This window comes from Platichthys flesus, chromosome 11 (genome assembly GCF_949316205.1).
Source record: "Platichthys flesus chromosome 11, fPlaFle2.1, whole genome shotgun sequence".
Taxonomy (NCBI): domain Eukaryota; kingdom Metazoa; phylum Chordata; class Actinopteri; order Pleuronectiformes; family Pleuronectidae; genus Platichthys; species Platichthys flesus.
In genome coordinates this window covers 20,676,062-20,691,200 of record NC_084955.1, presented here as the reverse complement: position 1 = coordinate 20,691,200, position 15,139 = coordinate 20,676,062, and the positions used below count along the sequence as shown (strand labels likewise).

Here is a 15,139-nt window from a genome sequence, read left to right as displayed (position 1 = left end):
TGCTCAAACCCTCAGACATCATTCTTACGATAGCACTTGTGGTTCTCTGGTTTAGAATCAGTGTCGCAACCAAGCTGAATACCAGGATTTAAACTGTGATAGAAATGTATTGTACTAGATTGTTTACCAGCCGCAAGTAAACAGGAGTTGTCGTTAACATTAGAATTGAAATGTTTTTGTATCAACATAACTTGAAGCTTGTCTAAATAGGCACAACTGCTTGTGAACGAGTCGAGCCATTATCTCTGCTTCATGAGCAATTTCCTCCTCATCCTGTGATAAGATTCATGGCCTCATGTGTGTCCTCACGATTACTGGACTTCATTTATCTGATCCAGCGAAAGCCGGTAAGAGCAGCGCACCCAGCGTCTGACTAACACAGAGCAAATGGATTCCAGGGTCAAGCCCCTGTGTTGTTTTATTGCAACCAGAATGGTTTCACCCACTTTTGTCCATGAAAACAATTAGTCATGTTGATGGGATTTAGCTCTCGGAGTGAAAGGACGTGACCTCAGTCGCTCTTCGCTTGAAGAGAAACATGAATATGAAACATCTGACACTGTGTCATAAACAGAAATGTTCTGAGCCATTAGAACAAGACTCTTGCATTCATGCCTTGTTCCTTTTTGCATTAGTCACCAAATGGAAAGTCTTGCATGGTCGGAATAAAATAAGATCAGACGAGATCACCATCAGGCTCCTTGCAAGTGGCCACTGGACTGAGACACAAATGATTTTGGTCTCAAGTGTGTTTTGGACATTGTACTTTATTTTTTCGATACGCTCAACCGGGCCCTCAAATGATATACTTTAGTGTCCAGTGCTGTACTTTTCTCCCCGTCCTAAACCCGGCCAAGGAGCTTTACTGTGTCTGGAAGATGTCCATGCACCAGACAGAGCGAAATGTGATGATATGTGTTTATCCAAAAGCAGCCGTTCCACTTGTCCTCTAATGTGATTTAAGACGTGCTTTCCTATAGGTTCACGTTTGAGATTGTTTTAGATTTAAGGTCCTGCTCCAGCGTTCATTTACAGCTAAATGTCGCTGTTTTGTTTTTGTTGCTTTCGTCTCATCCCTTTGTTATGTTGGATTTCCTTCTCTGCTCCTACATCACTCTCTCCGGGACCTGAAGGGAAACAGTCCTGTGTGCTTGCAGGGGACAGAACACTCCTTCCTTTGCTTGTGTTAGTCTATTTGCTGCCAAAAAATCCAGTTAGTTGAAGGTGATCGAGAGGCTTTTTAGCGGCTACTTTTTTAAGTAAATACGACCTGACTCTTAGCAGTAAAATCCACACTTGTTGAAGTATCCACTTGGACATAAAAGTACACAAGTCACAGTGCACCTTTTAAACACAGGCTTAATACATAGAGCAGTTCCTCCCTTTGCTTTCTCTCTCTCTCTCTGTTTTTCTTTTTAGAAGACATACAACAACATAGTGACAGCTTTTGTAAAGTTTCCCATTTTCTCGATAAACTGAACCCTCTTAAAATCATCTGTCTCTCCAGATCGGGACAGTGTTCAGCCACCAGTCATGTTGTGTTATCAGGCTGGATACAGTTGCACCACTTCCACTCTTGACTTCTGTATGTTGGAGATATGGAGTCCTACAATAGTGTACCCACAAGATGTGTATTTTGTGTTTTAAAGACACAGTACTCGTACTTTGTGCTTAATCCTGAAACAAGTATTTTATGTGTTCTGTTTACCTTTTGGGAACAAAGTAAGTTATTTTGAATAAATTCTCTTTTTAGAAGAGTTTTACCAGGTGGCCATTAGGTAGAACGGGTCGGCCACTTACCAGAGATTAGGCCGATCCCTATCTCCTCTAGTCCACTGACCTTGGGCACTGAACCCTAAACTGCCCCTGATGACAGTTTGTAAATTATCTGTGAATCAAACATTGCTGCATACAGAATTGTTGTGTGAATGTGACTTGTACAGTAAAGTAGTTTGAGTGGTCAAAGAGATGTAAAGTGTTTCAAATCACAGGTTTAATGTTAGAATTCTCTGTAGGAGAGTTATTGATATCTGTACATTTATTTAAAACATGTGGGCACAACTGAATATAATGCATTGGACTGCGTGTCACATGTCTTTTTGCTTGTCCAGGACCCCTCTTCTGACATTTGTCAAGATGAACTCTCCCCTCTGCTAATGTTAAATGTCAAGTGCTCTGTTTAGTCTGAGTAATAACAGATATGTTACAAGCAGATTCTCTCAACTGACGAGAGGGAAGAAAGGGAAGAGCTGCCATCTTGTTTTCCAGGAGGGTTTCTGTGGACTGATCGGTCGGAATCAAACAGAGAGCAAGCAAAGTTTGGGCTAGGGGATTAACAGGCCTGCCCGTGGGACTGGACTGGACAGGGTATCTGCGAGCAACCAGGACTATGTCCCCCAGCAACAGCATACAGTCGGCTTGTTTGCATTGGTCAGAGGCTCAGTGGTGCCTCACAACCGGCCCTGAACCCCACCCTCCTGTGCAGCCCTGGCATTCCTCTGCTATCGACAAGTCCAGGAAGTTAAAAGGTTCTTCACATCCCATGTTGTTTACGAGTTGTACGGAATCAGTAACACATGGAGGAGTTTGGTTTTCTTTCATCTTAAGTTCTTCTTTAGAGCGGCAGTGGTTAGCAACGTCTCTCCTGATTGGCCGGAATGTTTCTGTGTGGAGTTTGTGTGAAGATGTTCTTTCTGCGTTGCCGCAGGTTTTCTCCCGGTACTCCAAATTCCTCCCACCGTCCAAAGACTTTTATACTGTGGTGAGGTTTTCAGGAGACTCCATATTGTCCATAGGCCAATGTTGGCCTGCTGGCAACCGGTCCAGGGTGTTACCCGCTTCCAGCTCCTTCCTGTGACCCTCAGAGGATAAACTACAGTGAATGGATGGATTTAGCTCTTGGACAGGCTAAAGATGTTACGTCTTTGTGGCAACAGCTTCAGTAAATCTTGATTTCCTTGTGAGCATCGGCCAAAGCCAATTTGATTGATTATATTTGCAGCGTTTGGCGAAAGGTTGGAATGAGAGGAATCACAGAACGCCCCAGCAGAAAGGGTTTTGTACTTTTAAGGCAATTTAGATTTAGAAATTTCTTCAGTGAAGTGGAAAAACTTTGTTGATGTGATAGAGCTGCAAGGGGAGTGTAGAGGGTTCATCCTCGGAGAACCATGAACACGCTCTGTGAAGTTCATGGAAAAATACGTCTGGTTTGGAGATATACTTTGGTTTGAGTGGATGAATTTCTGCAGAGTCACTCACACTGACCCATATAGCTGCATGTGATATATATATATATATATATCTATCATGTGAACTCCCTGTGGTGCATTTAAAGAGAATGAAATCCACTGTTTCCAATATTAAACAACGATCCCTACTTTGTGCTGCAGTACCATAATTAAACTCTGTGTAATACATTTGGACTATTGTGCAGTGTGGAGTAAGTGGTGATTTCCTTGTAGCCCACTGTTTTCTCAGGGGGCTGAGTTCAGTCACAGCTTTGGTATTTGGGAACATTATTAACCCGGAGGGGGGTTCTGAGTCACTGGGTCCTGGACAAGAAGGAGCTGGACCTTTGGCGAGAAGTGGACGTGTACAGTAGTAGATACAAAGCCCTGTGAGAACTGGCCTCGGGACCAGAGTTCACTAGGATCATCCAGATGATCCAAGTCTTTTTCCTCTGGTGGGTTTTGGGTCAGCGGTGTCTGCGAGCAGTCATGTCTTAGTCCGTCACCCCAGGGGTCGGTGCACTGACGTCATGCTCCTCTCTGTGAGAGCCTGTATCATCTAGAGTTCAGTCCAGGCTCTGCGTTGTCTGCTAAAACACTGATACTCAGGGTGAATCTCTGTGAAATGTAAAACCTAAGACCTGGAAGTCAAGCCCTGTGTGTGATTGTTAAAGAAATTTGTATTCATGTATCAGGGTTTGGAGAGTTCACTACACACTAGAGGATAATTGGGTTGATTTTGTGTTTCATTCACTGCTGCTGACAATAGTCTGAACAGATTATCTGCCCAAAGGATCCTCCTGCGAGAGGTGAACACAGACATTATCTTAGTTTTTCTTTGTGAAACAGAGACTCCCTGTTTTTTAATCCCAATTTGTCTGAGCAGAAACTTGAAATACCCAATGACGATGAGCTCAAATGTCACAAATTATGATTCCCTCTGCAGTAGAAGGTCAGAGAATTTAAATATTACTACATTTCTAATGATCACTGGTTTCTAGCCTCTACCTACAGCCCCATTACTAGACAAACAATAAACAATAAACCTCCAGCTCATGTTGCAAAATCTATAAGCCATGTTCTATCTTCTCAGCCATGACTTCATCTACAGCTTTTCTTTTCTTTTGTTCATTTTGTTTTTCAGCTCAAAACACAACACAAAAGTACAACCAGCTGACGATTACAGTCCGTCACTGTTTAGTGTTTCTCTAAAGTCACGCTTGATGACCTAAGTCCCGATCACCGCTCTGTAATCCCACTAACAAGTGTGTGGTCCAGCGTCTTGACTGAATCATCTGGTGTGTATTTAAAATAAGTATTAAAAAGCTGTTAAATGCATCATTGTGTGTGTGGTCTGTCAAGATTTTAAAATCCTCTCGGGTGCACGGAGCCTTTACCTGACTGCAATCAAACGAGTTATTCTAGCTCAGACCCACACGTCACTGGAGACCATTAAACACTTGTAGAGAGGAGAACCAGCCAAGGCTGCATGGGGCTTTAATGGCAGGGATGTGAGGCATCCAGGAACACCGGGTGATCCATCCCAGGTACAGGGATTTAGACGAGTCAGACATCTGCGTTCAGATATTCATCATCCTGTCGGAGCTCGCGCTGTACTTTATTCCTTTATACCTTTCATGACCTACTTTCTACAACCTCTCAGTAAAACTGGATATGAGGATTACACAAATGAGCCGTGGGAGGGTAATGAACAGCAGCCCGGTGTGCTTTGGAAATGAAAGCTGACGTTGGACGTCACAGCGCTGCCTTTCCCGGCTCCGTGAGTCATGCCCCGTCTCGTTCCCTCACCTGGCAACCGGGAGCAGCACATACCTGCCTGGCACTGCAGATAACATTAAGGTCACTGTGCTCGTTTTCAGCTGTACACTTAGCTGATCTAATCTCCACGCCGCGGTTAATGTGGGCTGATGGCGAACGTCACTGGAAGTCTCTGATGGACGGAGTGTCAAATGTGCAGAAATCGACTTAGACTTGCGAGTTCAGCACCTCGATCGCACACAGGTCAACCGCGGCTGCTTGTTCTGATAGTTTGCCACGAGCCCCAGATGGATCCGATAATATTTGACATCAGATACTTAAGATGTATCCATTCAGTCATTAGGTGGAGAGTTATGGCAGGGCAGTGATGCAGGCCAGTGTATACACACACGGCTGTCCAGGCATGTACAGTTTTAAATTGATGTCTTTAAGTGTTTGAAGGTGTTTGGGGGGGGCTGGCTAAGAGAGCACTCTCCGGTTTGGGGGGAGACGGTGCTGAACTTTCTCCCCCTGACTCATTAAGAGCTTGTGTGTCTCGCAAAAAAAGGAAAAAGGGCTGAGTCGGATGAAACTCGAGAGTCGGGGACGAAGTTTTCCTTCATGACAGATTTGGCTTTTATTCCTCGTTCCTTTTTCTGTGTCGCCGTGTACATTTGTGCAGGAGTGTGTGTGCGTGTTTGCCCCTCGTGCTTATACATTCCGCTTGTGCTCTTGCAAATGTGGATTGTGTGTGTGTGTGTGTGTCAATTGTGTCAATTTGATTATTATATAAGAGGTGATTATTGCGCCACGTTCTTTAACGGGAACCCTCCTTCACGCCGCGAGGAGGCCACTTGTTACTGAGTCACGTTCACAAACACCAGAACACAAATACTTCCCGGGGCTCTGCATCAGTTCGTGCTTCACGCTTTACTCACAAACAGATTCATGCCTCATAAATATTTACAGGTGCGTGCGGTGTGTGTGTGGGCCTCACGTGACGGAACTTTCTATTTTTTCTTTTTTTTCCGTTGCCCCAATCTCACGTCTGCAGATTCCGAGCGGTGGACGGCGACAGGAAAAGAGTCGGGTTTGTTAGTGCAGGAGAATCAAGTGACAGCTCGCTCTCTTATCGCCTCCCTCTGCGTCCACCCGCACTTTCATCACACACCAGTAAAAAAAGTTAACAGGCATTCTGCACTCACTCTCAGGACTCTCTCTCTTGCTCTCTCTTTTCTCTCCTGTCTTTCTCTCGTTTTTCCCACTTGCTCCCACTCGCACTGGGTGTTTTGTCTGAGCTCAGCTTCTTCGCTGGTACAAGCCAAAAAATATTTACAACTTAAATATTGGCGGTGAGAGTCTATAGTGAACTGCCACACTGGAGAAAGGTGACTGCGTCATTTCTCAAGGCTGTCCCTCCTCTTCTAGGTTCTGCTTAATTTCCGATTGTTTTTCAAAATGTCGCTCTCTTCTTTGTGTGCTCTAGACTTGCGGAGAATCTACAATGGCCGACCGTTTCGACTGCGTCAACTGCAAAGAGTCCCTGTACGGCCGCAAGTACATCCAGTCCGATGACAGCCCGTACTGCATCCCCTGTTACGACAGCCTGTTCTCTAACACGTGTGACGAGTGCAAGGAGCTGATCGCCCATGATGCAAGGGTAAGGAATCTCTTATAGCGTGATCAGACATGCAATCAGCTGTCTGTTGCACAATAACACTATGAAGTAAGAGTTTCGTGCAGAGTTTCACAAAAATTAATTGGAATTCCACATATCCCCTCAGTGTTTCCACACTGAGAGCATGTATATGAAGATAGATCACATCAAGAAGAACTATACTAGCTTCAAGTCATTTTTTATATCATGTCTCGATGTGGCCTCCGGGAGCTACAGCAGAAGTTATGTCATGTTAATGGTGCGTAATTCAAGGCAAATGAGCCGTGTCTATATATTCTGTGTGGCAAGACACAGTAAAGGCTAATTTAACTCCCAATTACAGAGGCAATTTCCACTAAGTCCACATAAGCCAACGGGCTAGACTGTAAAAATGCTGCATGAGGGAACGTCTCCATCTTCCCCCTCAATCAAGTTAAAATTCAATCTTCGCTTAATGGAAAACACAAACACAGAGTGGATGATTTAAGTCTGAAATATGCGACTTATTTGAGTTTACAGAACGTGGTGCGTGGAAGTTTACTTTGCTAATGTGGCCTGTGAGTCGTCAACTTCCTCCAGGGCAGCGGACGAGCCGGGACCTTTCTTGGCTCGCTCTCCCCAAGACATTCACTTCACCCCGATCCTTGTTTAAACAGAAGCATGCACACAAGTACAATACGTGCAGGGCAGCCACACACTGACTGTGACGGTGTGTTCACTTAACGCTGGTCAGTTTGACACAGGACGGTTCTGTACTCCCTGGTTGGTTAAGTCCTTCCTGTGTTTGCTTCCTCTAGATGACTGAGGTCTGGATCCTTAAATGGCTACTGTGTTGGACTTGGGGCTATTTACTGACACAAATGTTGTTTCCATTAGTGTGATATCACCTGAAAATCAAATATCTGTGTGTTTTCATCACTTTACAATGAGCCCTTCACACGTCACTAGAAGTGTAGGTTCTCCTGAACACCTTGAAGGGGACATAGGGTGTTCAATATGTAATTCCAAGGCTACATGCCAGTAAATCCTACACACTGAAACTTCTAATGATAAATGTTTTGGAGGACACACAATTAAGGTCAATAATGTTTTTATAATTGTGTGAAATGACCTCCAGTGTTTCTCTTTGCGTTCTGCTGCCAGGAGCTCTTCTATGAGGACCGACACTATCACGAGCACTGCTTCCGCTGTTTCCGCTGCGACCGCTCTTTGGCGGACGAGCCGTTCACCAGCCAGGACGACGCACTGCTCTGCAACGACTGCTACTGTAACGAGTTCTCCTCCAAGTGTGTGGCCTGCGACAAGATTGTGATGCCAGGTAGGAAGGAGACAGGGGCCTGTACCTCCACACTGGTTGTCTGACTTTTAGCAGGATCGTGTAAAAATTACTGAACCGATTTTCTTGAAACTTTGTGGAAGGAGCTGAGGAAGAACCCATCACTTGTAGAGAGAAGGCTTTAACTGAGCGTTTTTATAATTTATTCATGAATTTATCGGCGAAAAGATGATTTCTGAAGATTTTTGTGCAAAAGAATCTGGTTTGTGTAGCCAATATTATCCAGTAGTTGGTCAAATTTGGTGAGTATGTGGATAATGATCAGGATATATATCTAATCTCCATACATGTGACATATACGCGGATATGGTACAGATATATGCACTGCCTTCTAGTTTAATTTGTTCTGAAATACTTTTACCTTTTTTTTCATAATTAAATGATATTTTTGCTACAGAATAATTTTTCAGTTGGTTTTAGGAGTATGGTTCTTATAAAATGGCACCAGACTAAAAATGTAATTAAATAAAACAGTGAGTACCTTGCAAAAAAGTGAACTTGACATGTAACTTAACTGACCCACTAAGCATCACTCTTTTTGTCTCACATTACATTTTCCATGTACGATACAAAATAAACATTGAAGATAGAAAGGGAAATGATTTGGAAAATGATGACATGGCAAACTCGATGAGGCAGGGACAGAGGAAAAGTATAAAGTAACAGATCGAGAAGATAACGTGAGGAAAGAGGTTTTTAGAAATTAAATTGGAGGAGAAGTGAGGAAGACGAGGGTCTCTGGGTTACTCTGAGTAATTTCCAATCTACTTGACTTGTTGTCTGTAAGCCAGATCCCCCAAAGGCAGTCAGTCCAGAGTCCATGACGTCCATCTTTATTTCTACTGTAGATAGTTGCACTAGTAGAAAGAATGTTCAACAAGTGACTAGACGTGTTGATGATGTTTCTAACATGCGATGGACACGAAACAGGAAGAATAAAAAAAAATCTCAAAATGAAAAAAGTGAAAACAAATTTAGAAGATGCTGAAAACGACTTTGAGCTGTTTGACGATAATAGCCGATGCTGAAGTTAATATGCTTTAGACAAAAACACTGCCCTGTTCACAGAGGAGTTTATACGTCATGTCCTGCCTCCTGCATGACCTGCTGAAGTGCTCCTTCCTCGCCAGAATGTTCCGGACACATCAGAATCCAACAATCTGCGAATTTCACATGTGAAAGGCAAAAGTCCAGAAACTGCCCAAACCCAGATTTCAGGACATTTTGACATTGGGCCCGACAGGAGTCTTATATAGATGAACTTAGGAAGACTGAGATCCAGTTGTGCTGCATTTCTGAAAAGTAAAAACTTTCCTCGAAACATAAAAAGTTCACATCTGAATTCACTGTTCTATCATTTCCATCATAGAAAACACACACACGCACTTAAAGCTCATTAAATAACCGAGGCTGAGGAGGGTTTAAAGAAACTAAAAGCAAAGTCATGTAAACAGATTCCTCGAAGGCTGCTTGGTTCAAAAGCTCCATCAGATAAAACTGTCGTGCACACGTTGTATTGTTGTTCAGATAATGATCATCTTCCTGTGTCGCACACTTTTTATACATAGTATAGAAAAGTAACATGAAAACTGGAGAGAACTGAACTTCCATTGTTTGCAAAGCCTGTTTTCAGTGAAGAGACTTCCTCTTGTGAAACTCCTCTTAGTAATTAGGAGTTGTTTGTTTTGGAGTTCATCTTGTTCATGTTTGTTTGTGTTTGTGCAAAAAAACTCTCGTACCAAAATGCTAATCGGTCACCATTGAGCCCGTGCATTCCCTGTGAGCTTATAACCTGGAATGCTTCAGAAGGGGATTTCTGTGTTTTTGATTAGAGACACCGCAGCACACGGCCTGGAGCGCTGAAACGTTAGCAATCTGCAGACAGCACAAAGTACAAAATGTCAGCCCCCTCGCAAACCACTGCGTCACCATAGAATAAACCAACCAGTCCAATAAAGAACTCAACAGCGGAGGGGTAGGAGATGGATTGTCTTGTAAGGACTGACGCCAGTTTCCTGCAGTGGGAAAGACGTTTTGGGGCCTGTGGTTCAGTGCATGAGTTTCATAGTTCAGTAAAGTTACCAGCAAAGAATATAAAAATGGTTTTGTGAAGGACCATAAAAAGTGGATTTCACAATAAACAGTTAAATGTAATTCTGTTAGTTTTCAGTCCGTCCTAATCCTGTCAACGTGATCTCGAGGGAATTTCATCAAATTCTCTCGGACTCAAGTATGAACTTATTAGATTAGATATTAGTTGGTACTTATTCAATTTTGGAAAGTTCCTATGTCAAGATCACTTTGACTTGAGTCAGATCATAGATATAAAAATGGATGTTGACACCAGGTCCGAAAAGTACAGCTAATTCAGAAGTGCCTGACACGTGTATTCTCTCCAATGACCAGCAGGGGGGGTTCTGCTTGTGGCAAAAAATGTAACTATTTCGATAATATGATAAAGCACAGTAGGCATCGTGATGTGGATACAGTGTGATTGACAGCTGGTACCGTCCGGTGGGTGCAGGTGTAGGTGGGGGCGTAGTGTCCTCCAGCTCTCAGTCAGGCTCCTCCCCTTCCTCCTCCTATGTCGACTTTGCACAAACAAAGATGGTGGTCAAAGGTTAAGGTCACTGTTAACACCTGTCATCTCCCTTTCTCTCTGCCAGGCACCAGGAAGTTGGAGTACGGCGGCTCCACGTGGCACGAGGGCTGCTTCACCTGTCACAGCTGCGAGCAGCCGATTGGCTCCAAGTCCTTCATCCCCGACAAGGAGGAGCACTACTGTGTCTCCTGCTACGAGGACAAGTTCGCTCCTCGCTGCACGCGCTGTAAAAAGGTCAGCGCGGCTCTCAGCTGACAGTTCAATCCCCTCAGAAAACCAAGTTAAAGAAACCATGAAAGAGAGAGACGGAGTGGCATTAACCCTGAAGTGACCGCAACCTGACCTCTGACCCGTGTCTTTTTTTCAGACCCTGGCTAAAGGGGGCGTGACCTATCGGGAGGAGCCGTGGCACAAGGAGTGTTTCGTGTGCACCAGCTGTAAGACGCAGCTGGCGGGTCAACACTTCACCTCCCGAGACGACAGCCCTTACTGCCTCAAGTGCTTCGGCAGCCTGTACGCCAAGAAGTGCGAGGCCTGCAGCAAACCCATCACAGGCAAGACCACCTCATGAGATCATGTGCAAAGAACTCTGATAAATACCTTAAAGATCAGCAGCCTCATGTTGGAATCTCCCCTGTGGGCCTCAGTCAGAATATTCAGGAATTCATATTTGCACAGAGGACACTTTGAAGCAGTTAAATGATGATGCACGCATTTTTTACAGCTGAATTCCAGCAAACTGAAGAATAAACAATTTTGAACATATTATTAAACTTAACCTCAACAAGCCTTGGTATAGATTTTAATCTATTCCATTGTTTTTCTGTCCCAGGCTTCGGCGGAGGAAAGTACATCTCATTCGAGGAGCGCCAGTGGCACCAGCCGTGTTTCACCTGCTCCCAGTGCTCGGTGACCCTGGTGGGCGCCGGCTTCTTCCCCGATGGCGAGAGGATCCTGTGCCGCGAATGCAACACCAACCTATAGAGCAGCCCACTCACAGTGTACTCCCCCCTTTCGTCCTTTTGTCACAGCATTTCAAGAACCCCTAGGTCATTACCGAGGAAGGTAACACAGGCTGACTAATGCTGCCTCTCAGGTTGTTTTATACAAAGACGTCAGTCCCTTACCGTCCCGTCTGGATCTGAGTTCCAACCAGGAGCTTGTGTGTGAAACCCTGTGTGTGTTGCTGCTGCAGTCTTTATGCAGTGAACACCACCGAGTTCCTCTTTAACCAAAAAGGTCATTATTTTGTGCGACCATCTTTATGCTGTGCCTTAAAAATAACATGGCTTACATGTTACGACTTATCAAGCCAAAGAAAAATTCATGGTGCTAGACACTTTGCAAATAAAAACACCCAATCCCTTCATATTTCATATAAATGAATCACCACTTCAGGTAGAGGTCAGGCTCTGAAGAGAAGACACCGAACACTGATCCAGAACCGAATTAAAAACCTAACACTCTTTTCTAACTATGTTGTAGTTACTGTTTTAATGCTCTTATAACTGCAGTTTTATGCATTTTGAATGTTGCTTTTTTATCTTTTTCGAGAAATGTGCGCCTGGCTTTGTGCGTCCTGAACGAGTGACTGTAGATAATGACATAGAAGGAGGTGTGACACTGTTGTTAGACCAATTTAAAAATGTGTCAGAAAGTAATAACACAGTGAGACAGTTGTGATCAATGGAGTCATTTGCACTTTGGATTGGATTGTCTCTGGCCAACATGTTACGTGCAGACAAACAACACAATTCAAGGACATGGCACGAGACACACAAAAGCCCCTCTAATGTTATGTATCTGCTTGTGGAACTTTTCAATGACACTTATTTTACATAACGTTTCATCATATTTCATTTGTTTTAACAAATCTCTTTTGTTTTATCACCTTTGCTCAAAGAGCCAGCGTTTATTACCCCAAAAAGAAGCTGAACTGAAAATGCATTACGGTTGTGTATTGCGTGTCTTCATCTGCTACAGCAATTATTGTGTTACTGTTAACACTGTTGGTGTTTTGTTTTTCATTGTTAGTTTTTAACTTGTATGTATAAAAAAACAAAATAATAAAATGCTGATGCTGGTGAGTCAGAGTTGGCGAAGATTAAGATTAAAAGATGAAAACTAAGCCATCGAGGCAAAAGCAGTATGAACCTAAACTGATTATTGAAACGAGTAAATGCTATGGTCTTATTTGTGAAGTCTTATTAAATACATTTACAACGACTGATCTTTGCTGAGCACTTTTTTTTTATACTCTGTGGTTAACGTGAAGTATCCATTACTGGTTTATGAGCTCATAGCTTTCTGTGGACTTGTGTTTACTGTCTAAACCAGAGGAAACCCATCTGGTGCGTTCAAACAGTCTTTCGAGGAAAGATCTGTGTGTGTGTTTGTGCGTGTGTGTGTGTCTGTGTGTGCGTGTGTGCGTGTAAATCCTGCAGGGGAAGGGCATGCAAGTATGAGAAAGTGTTAGAGAAAGAAACCATGTAAAAGAGTAAAAAAAGTGTGTCAGTGGGTTTAACATCTTTTTTGGACACGTGCAACAGAGAAAAAGGGAATGAGCACATATCTGTGTGTGTGTGTGTGTGTGTGTGTGTGTGTGTGTTTGTGTGTCTGTTTAGACAGTCACATTATAAAAGCAAGTTCCCATAATGTAAATCATATCATAAGATGAAGATGTGAAGTTTAGGTTAAGGTTGTGTTTAGTCTAAGGTTTGGGTTGAGCTAGCAGTGTGTGTGTGTGTGTGTGTGTATGTGTGAAGAAGGGGGGCTGAATGTGTAGTGTTGTTTATGCTGAGTCGACTGTTTGATCGCCTTGATGAAACACACACACACACGGCCAGATCCACTCTCCCGTCTGCTCTGGCGAAATTTTCTCCTCCTCCCCGCCTCCGATTCTGATTTTTTCACCAAAAAAGGAAATGGAAAACTCGTAGCTGCAAGGGGGAGGGAGGGACGGAGGAAGGTGGGGGTTGACTGGTGGTGGAAGTGGGAGAGAGAAGAGTGTGGGAGGATGTTCACATCTGGAGTTGCTCCATGGCACTTTCACTGGGGATAGGGGAAGGGGGGGGGGGGGGTCTCCCTTTGGATTTATTGTGAGGAGGTGACGGGGGGGGGTGACAGCTCGCAGGACGAGTCGGAGGGAGGCAGCTCGATGGATCTCATGCTACACACACACACACACACACACACACACACTCTGAGATCAAGATACACTCTGACAGCTGTTACTAGTGTGTGTTTGTGTGTATGTGTGTGTGTGTGTGGGGGGGGGGTTGTGCTGTTTGCTGATATGAAGTTGTAGCTGCCTTCCAGTCAGGACTCCTTCTCTTCCCGTTTCTCCGTCTTTGACCCACTTCACCATCCAGTCACCCAGAATCCAGACTAGGAGTGTGCACCCAGTAACTGAGCCCAGTTCACTCCCTCTCAGACGTTTCACTGAAACATCCACCATGCAAAAACAAACAGTGGGCCTTGTATTTAGAGTCTGAACACGACGGGTTGTTCTGTCGCGTGAGGCAGTCTGCCAGTCCTGTCATTTAGAACTTCACCCGAAGAGAGAAAACCTGCACAGCTCTGTATATTTATCTTTATTTGAAACTCAGCTGCTCTGTTGAACTTTCGTCTTTTCAGCCTGAATCACAAAGTGGGACTTTGCCGAATGAAGCTAATAATAAGACAGGTTTGTTTTCACTGCTCAGAAACTACAGGACGGATCAGCACGGAACCTGGGGGAAGGATGTGGTGTGAATCAGGAGAGAAGATTTCAAATGTAGGTGTGGATGTGGATCGGGGGGGGGGGGGGGGGGGTCCACTTTCACTTTCTTTAGCATCGCAAGATCGGGTTTGGAAAAATCCAGCTTTTTAAGGGGGCTGATATATGAGAACTTTGGTGAAGACTCAAGTGGAAATCTGGATTCTGTGGATTTAAAAATGGTTTTGGGCCTTAGCGGAAGTTATTAAATTAAAACGTTTGCCATTTAGTGCTATGACTGTCCTTCACTTCAGTGTGAATGTATATTGTCATAGTTCCTTAAACCTGTCACAGTTTTTTAGGGTTGAGGTCAAGTCATGATATTTCTCTTGAGGCCATTTGTTCTCTGTGCTGGAAAAGAGAGCAATCAATGGAAAGCTGTTACTATAATAGGCAAATTTTTCTCTTCGAATATTAAATTACAAGGGAACATTTCTCCGCTCTTAACTCTCTGCCATCCTGCGTCACATTTACAGGAAGTCAGATTACAGCTGACTGATGAGCAGCAGCCAAGAGTTGGCTCGATAAAAAGCATCAGCAGACGACAGAGGCTGATAGAATCATATTAAAAACAGGTTCGGGTCCCAACTTTTCTCTATCACTCCAAGATCTCTGCTCTCACCCCAACACAAGTTATCAGGGAACGTTTATCCTCAGATACTGAAGTGCATGAGATGTGATTAACATGTATGTCTACGAAGGTCCAGTCAGTTTAACATATTTGTTTTGAGTCGTAATAGTTTCATTATAAAAAAGGCTGTGTATGGATCTATCGATGTTCATTTACTCTATAGGCTCCCAT

The 15,139-nt window shown here is 43.8% G+C and overlaps 1 protein-coding gene across 2 annotated transcripts in view; it reads left to right on the top strand.

The window, feature by feature from the left end:
* The window catches only part of fhl3a (four and a half LIM domains 3a), a 28,191-nt gene extending 15,384 nt beyond the window's left edge, over positions 1–12,807 (top strand). Inside the window, exons 1-6 of one of the 2 annotated variants that reach the window (XM_062399516.1) lie at positions 6,228–6,373; positions 6,472–6,645; positions 7,786–7,960; positions 10,645–10,814; positions 10,948–11,134; positions 11,413–12,807. In XM_062399516.1, coding sequence (XP_062255500.1) covers positions 6,490–6,645; positions 7,786–7,960; positions 10,645–10,814; positions 10,948–11,134; positions 11,413–11,564 — 840 coding nt within the window. In that variant the 5' untranslated portion in view covers positions 6,228–6,373; positions 6,472–6,489 and the 3' untranslated portion in view covers positions 11,565–12,807. Of the gene's footprint in view, positions 1–6,227; positions 6,374–6,471; positions 6,646–7,785; positions 7,961–10,644; positions 10,815–10,947; positions 11,135–11,412 lie in introns of those variants that run through there. The other variant, XM_062399514.1, reaches the window with a different exon arrangement.
* Positions 12,808–15,139: the final 2,332 nt, after the last annotated feature.